A 12015-nucleotide genomic window follows, 5' to 3' on the forward strand; every position below is an offset into this window, starting at 1 on the left:
ATTAGGCAGCTCCCCCCCCCACACAATATTAGGCAGCTCCCCCCCCCACACAATATTAGGCAGCTCCCCCCCCACACAATATTAGGCAGCTCCCCCCCCACACAATATTAGGCAGCTCCCCCCCCCACACAATATTAGGCAGCTCCCCCCCCACACAATATTAGGCAGCCCCCCCCCCACAATATTAGGCAGCTCCCCCCCCACACAATATTAGGCAGCTTCCCCCCCACACAATATTAGGCAGCTTCCCCCCCCCACAATATTAGGCAGCTTCCCCCCCCCCACAATATTAGGCAGCTTCCCCCCCCCCCACAATATTAGGCAGCTTCCCCCCCCACAATATTAGGCAGCTTCCCCCACACACAATATTAGGCAGCTCCCCCCCCCACACACAATATTAGGCAGCTTCCCCCACAATATTAGGCAGCTCCCCCCCCCCCACAATATTAGGCAGCTCCCCCCCCCCACAATATTAGGCAGCTCCCCCCCCCACACAATATTAGGCAGCTTCCCCCCCACACAATATTAGGCAGCTTCCCCCCCCCCCCCCACAATATTAGGCAGCTTCCCCCCCCACAATATTAGGCAGCTTCCCCCCCCACAATATTAGGCAGCTTCCCCCCCCACAATATTAGGCAGCTTCCCCCCCCACAATATTAGGCAGCTTCCCCCCCCCACACACACAATATTAGGCAGCTTCCCCCACACACACACACAATATTAGGCAGCTTCCCCCACACACACACACAATATTAGGCAGCTTCCCCCCCACACACACACACACACAATATTAGGCAGCTTCCCCCCCCCCCACACACACACAATATTAGGCAGCTTCTCCCCCCCCCCCCCCCACACACACACACAATATTAGGCAGCTCCCCCCCCACACAATATTAGGCAGCTCCCCCCCCCCCACACACAATATTAGGCAGCTTCCCCCCCCCCACACACAATATTAGGCAGCTCCCCCCACACACAATATTAGGCAGCTTCCTCCCCCCCCCCCACACACAATATTAGGCAGCTTCCTCCCCCCCCCCCACACACAATATTAGGCAGCTTCCTCCCCCCCCACACAATATTAGGCAGCTTCCTCCCCCCCCCACACAATATTAGGCAGCTTCCCCCCCCACACAATATTAGGCAGCTTCCCCCCCCCCACACAATATTAGGCAGCTTCCCTCCCCCCCCACAATATTAGGCAGCTTCCCTCCCCCCCCCCACACACAATATTAGGCAGCTCCCCCCCCCACACACACACAATATTAGGCAGCTCCCCCCCCACACACACACACAATATTAGGCAGCTCCCCCCCCCACACACACACAATATTAGGCAGCTTTCCCCCCCCCCCCCCCCACACACACACACACACACAATATTAGGCAGCTCCCCCCCCACACACAATATTAGGCAGCACCCCCCCCCCCCACACAATATTAGGCAGCTCCTCCCCACACAATATTAGGCAGCTCCCCCCCGCCACACAATATTAGGCAGCTTCCCCCCCCCACACAATATTAGGCAGCTTCCCCCCCCCCCCCACACAATATTAGGCAGCTTCCCCCCCCCCCCCCCCCCCACACACAATATTAGGCAGCTTCCCTCCCCCCCACACAATATTAGGCAGCTTCCCTCCCCCCCACAATATTAGGCAGCTTCCCCCCCCCCCCCCCACACACAATATTAGGCAGCTTCCCCCCCCCCCCCCACACACAATATTAGGCAGCTTCCCCCCCCCCCCCCCCCCCCCACACAATATTAGGCAGCTCCCCCCCCCCACACACACAATATTAGGCAGCTCTCCCCCCCCATATTAGGCAGCTCCCCCACATTTGTAGGCAGCTCCCCCCCACATTAGGTCAGCAGCTTCCCCCCACCTCACAGACATAGAGCTTCCAGCCATATACAGTGTGTGGCTGGAGGCTGTATGTCTGTACTGCAGCCCCCACAGTGTTCCGGTCACCGCTCCTCCGGCCCAGGGTCACATCTACTGCTATGGCCTATGGACCATAGCAGTATGTGCCGGGACCGAAGGAGCTGTGACCGGAACAATGAATAAGATGACGCGCCGCCGGTCACTTACCAGGCCCCGGTCAGCGCGCGTTCTCCTGCGACGATCCTGCGGTCCTCCTACGTCTCTATGGTTGTACGCACGGGACGTCAGTGACAGGCAAAGAAGCGAAGGACCGAAGGAGGATCGCGGGAGGATCGCAGGACGCCGGGGAATGGTGAGTGACCGCCGGACATCCTTATGTCCCGAAAAGATTTTTCGGGACACAGGGATGTCCGGGATAGGATTAGGAATACTTTTTATGTGCTCGGGCCGGCTCCAGTGTGTGGCTGCAGGCGGGGGCCGACCAGAGCATATAAAACTAATACTGTGTACTAAAAACCAGGGGGCCTCCAGCTGTTGTGAAACTACAACTCCCAGCATGCCCGGACAGACTTTGCCGGTCCGGGCATGCTGGGAGTTGTAGTTTCACAACAGCTGGAGGCCCCCTGGTTTTTAGTACACAGTATTAGTTTTTATATGCGCTGGCCGGCCCCCGCCTGCAGCCACACACAGGAGCCGGCCCGGGCACATAAAAAGAAGTATTCCTAATCCTATCCCGGAGAGCGCAAATCCCCCCCCCCCCCTGCACCCCCCACGAGTGCCTTGCCACTGGCAGTGTTTGTTACTTGTGCTGTGGGCGGGCGGGGGAGGTGGTCATTATCGGCACATTTTTTGTTGTTTCGGCATTTTGCCGAAATAGCTATTTTCGGCCGATATGTATCGGCCGCCGATATATCGGTGCATCCCTACTTTCGTCTTTACAAAGTTGAATGTGCTGACAACAAAATAAAAAATTATCAATTGAAATCAAAATTTATCAACCCATGGAGGTCTGGATATGGAGTCACACTCAAAATCGCTGTGAAAAACCACACTACAGGCTGATCCAACCTTGAAGTAATGTCATTAACCCCCTTAAGGACCAGGCCATTTTACACCTTAGGACCAGAGCGTTTTTGAACATCTGACCACTGTCACTTTAAACATTAATAACTCTGGAATGCTTTTACTTATCATTCTGATTCAGAGATTGTTTTTTGTGACATATTCTACTTTGTTATTGGTAAAATTTTGTCGATACTTGCATCGTTTCTTAGTGAAAAATTCCAAAATTTTATGAAAAAATTTAACATTTTGCATTTTTCTAACTTTGAAGCTCTCTGCTTGTAAGGAAAATGGATATTCCAAATAAAAAAATGTTTTATTCACATATACAATATGTCTACTTTATGTTTGAATCATAAAATTGACGTGTTTTTACTTTTTGAAGACACCAGAGGGCTTCAAAGTTCAGCAGCAATTTTCCAATTTTTCACAAAATTTTCAAACTCACTATTTTTCAGGGACCAGTTCTGGTTTGAAGTGGATTTGAAGGGTCTTCATATTAGAAATACCCCACAAATGACCCCATTATAAAAACTGCACCCCCCAAAGTATTCAAAATGACATTCAGTAAGTGTATTAACCCTTTAGGTGTTTCACAGGAATAGCAGCAAAGTGAAGGAGAAAATTTACAATCTTACTTTTTTACACTCGCATGTTCTTGTAGATCCAATTTTTTTATTTTTACAATGGGTAAAAGGAGAAAATGTATACTTATATTTGTGGCCCAATTTCTCTCGAGTAAGCACATACCTCATATGCCTATGTAAAGTGTTCGGTGGGCGCAGTAGAGGGCTCAGAAGCCAAAGAGTGACAAGGGGATTTTGGAGAGTACGTTTTTCTGAAATGTTTTTTCGGGGGGCATGTTGCATTTAGGAAGCCCCTATGGTGCCAGAACAGCAAAAAATCCCCACATGGCATACCATTTTGGAAACTAGAACCCTTGGGGAATGTAACAAGGGGTAAAGTGAACCTTAATACCCCACAGGTGTTTCACGACTTTTGCATATGTAAAAAAAATATATATTTTTTTTCACCAAAATGTGTGTTTCCCCCAAATTTCACATGTTTGCAGGGGTTAATAGCAGAAAACACCCCCCAAAATAGTTGACCTGAAGTGCACTACGGGCGAACTACAATGCTCAGAAGAGAAGGAATCATAATTGGCTTTTTGAGAGCAAATTTTGGTCGGGGGGCATGTCGCATTTAGGAAGCCCCTATGGTGCCAGGACAGCAAAATAACCCACACATGGCATACCATTTTGGAAACTAGACCCCTTGAGGAACGTAACAAGGGGTATAGTGAGCATTTACCCCCCCCCCACTGGTGTCAGATCCTTGGAACAGTGGGCTGTACAAAATTTTTAATTTGCACAGCCCACTGTTCCAAAGATCTGTGAGACACCAGTGGGGTGTAAATTATCACTGTACCCCTCATTACATTCCGTGAGGGGTATGGTTTCCAAAATGGGGTCACGTGTTTTTTTTTTTTTTTTTTTTGCGTTTGTCAAAACCGCTGTAACAATCAGCCACTCCTGTGCAAACCACCTCAAATGTACATGGTGCACTCTCCCTTCTGGGCCTTGTTGTGCACCCCCAGAGCACTTTGCGCCCACATATGGGGTATCTCCGTAGTCGGGAGAAATTGCATTACAAATTTTGGGGGGCTTTTTTCCCCCCTTTTACCCCTTGTAACACCAGCGTGTTAGTGTAAAAATCTTTTTTTTTTTTTTACACTAACATGCTGGTGTAGACCCCAACTTCACCTTTTCATGAGGGATTAAAGGAGAAAAAGCCCCACAAAATTTGTAACACAATTTCTCCCGAGTACGGCGGTACCCCATATGTGACCCTAAACTGTTGCCTTGAAATAGGACAGGGCTCCAAAGTGAGAGCGCCATGTGCATTTGAGGCCTGAATTAGGGATTTGCATAGGGGTGGACATAGGGGTATTCTACACCAGTGATTCCCAAACAGGGTGCCTCCAGCTGTTGCAAAACTCCCAGCATGCTTGGACAGTCAACGGCTGTCCGGCAATACTGGGAGTTGTTGTTTTGCAACAGCTGGAGGCTCCATTTTGGAAACAGTGGCGTACCAGACGTTTTTCATTTTTATTGGGGAGGGAGGCTGTGTAGGGGTATGTGTATATGTAGTATTTTTTAATTTTAATTTTTTTTGTGGTAGTGTAGTGTTTTTAGGGTACAGTCACACGGGCGGGGGATTACAGCGAGTTTCCGAACTTCAGCCTGATACTCACTGTAAGCCCCCTGCCCATGTGAATGTACCCTGTACATTCACATGGGGGGGAACCTCCAGCTGTTGCAAAACTACAACTCCCAGCATGCACAGTCTATCAGTTACCGCCCCCCCCCCCCCCCCCTGCGATTGGTCGGTTAGCTAACCGACGGATCGCAGGGGATAGGAGGAGCATGGTCCTGGCTGGCTGTGACAACCTGGATCATGCAAAATTACCGGGCGGTCGGGTCCCAGAGACCCGATCAGCCCGGTATCGCCGCAGATCTCAAGGGCGATTTCTCTTGCGATTTGCAGCGATTGCCGACATGGGGGGCCTAAAGAAGGCATCGCTTCCGATCTCTGCCCGGCGAGGGGCAGAGACCGGAAAAACAGGACATTCTCTAACGTCCTTGGGCATTGAAGCCCAGGTAGCGGGGACGTTAGAGAACGTCCTATGTCCTAAAGAGGTTAAAAAAAGTCAAAATGAGGCTCAGTAATGTGTGTTGCCTCCACGTGCCTGTATGACCTCCCTACAACACCTGGGCATGCTCCTGATGAGGTGGCGGAGGGTCTCCTGAGGGATGTCCTCCCAGACCTGGACTAAAGCATCCGCCAACTCCTGGACAGTCTGTGGTGCATGGAGCGAGACATGATGTCCCAGATGTGCTCAATCGGATTCAGGTCTGGGTCATGGGCCGGTCAGTCTATAGAATCAATGCCTTCCTCTTGCAGGAACTGCTGACACACTCCAGCCACATGAGGTCTAGCATTGTCTTGCATTAGGAAGAACCCAGGGCCAATCGCACCAGCATATGGTCTCACAAGGGGTCTGAGGATCTCCTCTCTCTGCCTAATGGCAGTCAGGCTGCCTCTGGCCAGCACATGGAGGGCTGTGCGGCGCCCCCAAAGAAATGCCACCCCACACCATTACTGACCCACCGCCAAACTGGTCAGGCTGGAGGATGCTGCAGGCAGCAGAAAGTTCTCCACGGCATCTCCAGAACATCATGTCTGTCACATGTGCTCAGTGTGAACTTGCTTTCATCTGTAAAAAGCACAGGGCGCCAGTGGTGAATTTGGCAAAAGCCAAACTTCCTGCACGGTGCTGGGCTGTAAGTAAACCCCCACTTGTGGTCGTCGGGCCCTCATACCACCCTCATGGAGTCTGTTTCTGACCGTTTGAGTGTACACATGCAAATTTGTGGCCTGCTGGAGGTCCTTTTGCAGGGCTCTGGCAGTGCTCCTCCTTGCACAAAGGCAGATGTAGTGGTCCTGCTGCTGGGTTGTTGCCCTCCTACAGCCTCCTCCACGTCTCCTGATGTACTGGCCTGTCTCCTGGTAGCACCTCCATGCTCTGGACACTACGCTGACAGACAGCAAACCTTCTTGCCACAGCTCACATTGATGTGCCATCCTGGATGAGCTGCACTACCTGAGCCACTTGTGTGGATTGTAGACTCAGTCTCATGCTACTAGAGTGAAAGCACCGCCAGCATTCAAAAGTGACCAAAACATCAGCCAGGAAGCATAGGAACTGAGAAGAGGTATGTGGTCACCACCTGCAGAACCACTCCTTTATTGGAAGTGTCTTGCTAATTGCCTATAATTTCCATCTGTTGACTGTTCCATTTGCACAACAGCATGTGAAATTGATTGTCAATCAGTGTTGCTTCCTGAGTGGACAGTGTGATTTCACAGAAGAGTGATTGACTTGGAGTTACATTGGCCTTTATTTACTAGAGTGGAGTGTAGGTTTCTTTGTGGGTTTTACTTCCCTACAATTTATTTTCCACGGTATTAAGGTTTGCCTACATTTTCCACTTTGCCTACATTATGCTTTTCTTTTAATGCTTTTTTTTATTTTTATTTTTTTTACACATGCTCTGATCTGTAGGGTTTTCCTCAGCTGAAATCCACCACATTTTCTGTGGAAACCTTAGTAAATATGTTGGGATTTTGTGAAAATGTCGGAAACACGCCCCTTTTTGTGTTTTCTAAATGGAGAGTTAGTCAGGGTTTTTTCAATTCTGGCGCAAAGTCTGGAGCAGACAATTTGTGGTGCAATGCACACAACCCAAGAAAAAATGTCAGGTGTGCAATAGTAAATGAGGGCCATTGTGTTGTTTAAGTATTCCCTTTCTAAAAAAAATTTTGAGCAGTGTAGTTTTAAAGAGGACCTGTGACCAAACCAAAAAAATTTTTAATTAAATAAAACTGTTTAATAGCTTAGTATGTTCTGTTAACAGACCTTTTTACAGTTACATGATATGCCCTTCCCGACATGAGGGTTTATAGATTAACAATTCGGGAAATTAATTAAGATGGGCGTGAACTTTATTTTAAGGGTGAATATTAGGTGAGGGGTAGGATTACACAGTGTGGGGGTATGAAGGTTTTACATACACAAACACTTATAAAATACCCCCCCCCCCCATTACCTAATATTCACTCCCATTATTAAAATTTTATTCATGCATATCTGACTAAATCACTGACTTGTCAAACAATCTATGAACCCACATATCTTGGGAATGGAAGGGTGTATCAAGAAACTGTAAAAACATAAGGGAACCCTTGCCTATTTAATGATATTGCAATTCTATTTTTGGTAGGTTGAGGTTGACCACAAGTCCTCTAAGTTCCCAAATAAACCTATTAAGCTCTATACCAACCTGTCCATTTAATATAGGATTATTGCCATTCATAAAGTGGGAGACTTAACCCCTAAAGGACTCGGGGTTTTTCCGTTTTTTGCATTTTCCTTTTTTCCACCTTACCTTTAAAAAAAAATCATAACTCAATTTTGCACCTAAAAATCCATATGATGGCTTATTTTTTGCGCCACCAATTCTACTTTGTAATGACACCAGTCAATTTACCCAAAAATCTACGGCAAAACTGAATTTTGTGCGACAAAATTGAAAAAATAAAATAAATGCCATTTTGTAACTTTTGGGGGCTTCCGTTTCTACGCAGTACATTTTTTCGGTAAAAATTACACCTTCTCTTTATTCTGTAGGTCCATACGATTAAAATGATACCCTACTTATATAGGTTTGATTTTGTCGTACTTTTGGGGGAAAAAAAATCATAACTACATGCAGGAAAATTTATAAGTTTAAAATTGTCATCTTCTGACCCCTATTACTTTTATTTTTCCGCATATGGGGCGGTATGAGGGCTCATTTTTTGCGCCGTGATCTGAAGATTTTAGCAGTATGATTTTTGTATTCATAGGACTTACTGATTCATGTTTTCATTATATAAAAAGTGACCAAACTACACTATTTTGGACTTAGGATTTTTTTGCGCATACGCCATTGACCGCGCGGTTTAATTAACAATATATTTTTATAATTCGGACATTTCCGCACGTGGCGATACCACATATTTTTGTTTGAACTGGGGCGATTCAAACTTTTATTAGGGAAGGGGTTAAATGATCTTTATTCACTTTTTTTGCAATGTTATAGCTCCCATAGGGACCTATAACACTGCACACACTGATCTTTTAGAATGATAACTGGTTTCTCATAGGAAACCACTGATCGATGATTCTGCTGCTTGACTGCTCATACCTGGATCTCGGGCACTGAGCAGTCATTCGGCGATCGGACACCAGGAGGCAAGTTAAGGGACCCTCCTGCAGTGTCACAGCTGTTCGGAATGCCGCGATTTCGCCGTGGACATCCTGAAGGGGTTAAAGGAAATCTTTCACCAGTGTCACCTGCACTAACCTGTCGGTACAGACAGGTAGTGCAGTTGACATTGATGACAACTGTACTCACCTTGTTCCGTTCCATACAGGGGAACTCTGGTAATTTTGTCCGTTCGCTTCAGCTCCGGTTTGGGGTACGGGAGGAGTTAAGTGACGTCCCTGCTGATGTTCTCTAGCAGCGGGACCCAGCAGAGAGCAGCAGCGGCTTGGGGCATGGGCAGAGCTTAGTGACGTCACTGCTGCAGCGGTGATGTCACTAAGCTCCACTTGGGCCTGGAGCTGAAGCTAACGGACAAGATTACTGGAGATACACTGCACGGAACAAGGTAAGTACCGTAGTCATCAGTGTCATCTGCACTACCTGTCTGTACCGACAGGTTAGTGCAAGTGACACTGGTGACATTTCCTTTAAAGGGGTATTCTGGCATTATACATCTTCTTCCCTATCCATAAGATAGGGGATAAGATGTATGATCGCAGGCGTCACGCCGCTGGGGACCCCCACAATCTCGGTGCAGCCCCCTGCCCTTTTTTTAAAGAAAGTAACTCTGATTTTCTATCCCTGGATAATCCCTTTAAGAAAATAGTAACACAATTCTGTAACAAGCAAATTTAGCAATCACCAGGTTTATACTAAAGAAGGACTATACCTTAAATGAATCTCCTTCCATAGGCGCTTTCAACCAGAGTCATCAGCTCCCTGCTTCTTACCTGAAATTAAGTTTATGCAGAAAATTTAACTTTTAGATCAATCGATTTTACACTGTCTATATAAAAATGTTACCCCAATTGTTCATTGCTCTGTACACACTGAGATGCTAACTATATTGTCTAGGAACAAGGTAGTAACCTGAGATCTGCAAAACTATGGTGCTTCAGTCCTAAACAATCTGACGGCATGGCCATCGTTTAGTCTGCAAAAATGAAGTTCCGCTTTTAAAGGGAGACCACCACCACTGGTCTTCATGCATAGTAAACCATTTGCATGGGTGAACAGGGCACATTATGGTAAAACCAATAAGGGAGGTTTATTTCAAACCTGCGTAGAGGAAAAGCTAACCAGTTGCCCATAAAAACCAATCAGCTTGCTTCTTTCATTTTTGTATGGGCCTCTGAAAAATGAAAGAAGCAATCTGATTACAATGGGAAACTGCTTAACTTTGTCTCTACACAGGCTTTTCTCCCCAATATCTTCACTATCCTGATCTGATTTTTTCCGGTAATTCATGTTTTAATGGATATTTAAAGGGGTACTCTGTGCTCAGTGTTCGGAACAAAATGTTCTGAACACTTAGAGCCGGGGGTTTGTGACGTCTACGCCCATTCCCATAGACTTGCATTGAGGGGACGGGGTCACCGGTGCCGGCTCTGAGTGTTCTGAACAATTGGTTCTGAATGCTGAACAAAGGAGTACCCCCCTAAATTAGCGTTTTCAGTGCACTGGAGCATGGATTTCCAGATTTTCTGCATAAATTATGTCGCCACTGGTGCTCTCAGCAGACCACAAACTATTGTGTTGGAAGAGAAGATGTCATATAGGCCTTACCCCTTAAGGACAATGGACGTAAGTGTACGTCCTGATGTGCTGGTACTTCGTGCACTAGGATGTACATTTACGTCCTGTGGTGCTCGCGCCATGCGCGGCAGAACATGGACCCGCTGGTAATGGCGGATATCAGCAATCGCGCTGATGTCCACCATTAACCCCTCAGATGCTGTGATCTATACAAATCATGGCATCTGCAGCAGAGCTATTGTAATGGCTGATCTGATCAGCCAAGATGGCTGACGGAGGTACCCTTACCTGCCTCTGCCGCTCTCCCGGGATCTTCTACTCCGATTTGCCTTCCAGCAGACCAGGGCAAAATATTGATGATAACACTAATCAGTGCTATCCATATGCATAGCATTGAACAGTATTAGGCTCCTTTCACACTACCGCTATTGCCCGTCAGCAGCGGGTCCGTTGGAAGAGAGCAGGAGATAAATTAGTGCTTGCGACTTCTTTTTCCCAGCTATTTTACTGCGGCGCAACAGCTGCAATAACGGACGTCAGAGAATTCCATTCAAATGAATCGCATGTGAAGTAAAAATTAAACATTTGGTATCGCCGCATGCACAAATGTTCGATCTATAAAAATATAATGTTAAAGATTCCATACGGTGAACGGCAAACTAAAAAATTTAACTCTAAAATTGCTGCTTTTTGGTTACATCACAGTCGCAAAAAGATAAAACGTAATCAAATAGTCACATATACACAAAAGTGATAAAAAAAAACTACAGGTCATGGCACAAAAAAATTAGCCCTCATACAGACACGTATATGGAAAAATTAGAGAGTTATAGGTGGTCTAAAGCTGGTAATTACTCACCGGTATTTCTATTTTCACGAGTCATGACAGCACCCCCTGAGAGCGGGAATCCGCCCCTAGGGACAGGAAACCCTGGAGAATAACAGGAAGCCCTCTCCTCTCCATCCTCTGAGTTACAGAGACCTAGAAGAGCCTTCCTCCTTAGTAATAACAGTCATGACAAGAACAATAAAAACTGAATAAAAAAAGATAGTGACCCCCCCCCCACCCCGACCTACGATGGCCCCGACATACGATAATTTTAACATGTGATGGCCTCACAGAGGCCATCACATGTTGAAGGCAGCATCAACATACGATGCTTTTGTATGTCGGGGCCATTGCATAAACGGTTATTCGGCAGCTGCCACCGGATAGCCGTTTACGATGCCCCGTGTGCTCCGGTGATCGTCTCCTACCGGTCCTCGGGGCTCCGGAGTGTCCTCTTCACGATCTCCTCCATCGCCGGCGCTCTCCTTCGTCCTCATCACGTGTCGAGCACGCCGTCCCGTCATCCAATAGGAGCGGCGTGCGTGGTGACGTGATGACAGAGCGAGGATCCCGGGGAAGCAGAGACGGTCCGGAGCGTCGGGGACACGGCGACAGCGATGGAGGGCGACATCCAGGGCAGCGGTGACGGGTCCAGAGTGGTGGGGACAGGGGAGTACAGTTTCCTATACTTTACATTGCATGGAACCCTCAACATACAATGGTTTCAACAAACGATTGTCCATTTGGAACGGATTACCATCGTATGTTGAGGGAC

At 47.3% G+C, this 12015-nt stretch overlaps 1 protein-coding gene across 7 annotated transcripts in view; it reads right to left on the reverse strand.

Annotated features, from left to right (window-relative positions):
• Window positions 1–12015, reverse strand: part of ZNF280D (zinc finger protein 280D) — a 181449-nt gene that overhangs the window by 138976 nt on the left and 30458 nt on the right. For 6 of the 7 annotated variants that reach the window (XM_056572389.1, XM_056572394.1, XM_056572390.1 and 3 more), the window contains exon 3: window positions 9546–9606. The exons of the other annotated variant lie outside the window; for it this stretch is intronic. In XM_056572389.1, coding sequence (XP_056428364.1) covers window positions 9546–9566 — 21 coding nt within the window. In that variant the 5' untranslated portion in view covers window positions 9567–9606. The remainder of the gene's footprint in view (window positions 1–9545; window positions 9607–12015) is intronic. 7 annotated transcript variants of the gene reach the window in all.

This window comes from Hyla sarda, chromosome 4 (assembly GCF_029499605.1).
Source record: "Hyla sarda isolate aHylSar1 chromosome 4, aHylSar1.hap1, whole genome shotgun sequence".
NCBI lineage: Eukaryota > Metazoa > Chordata > Amphibia > Anura > Hylidae > Hyla > Hyla sarda.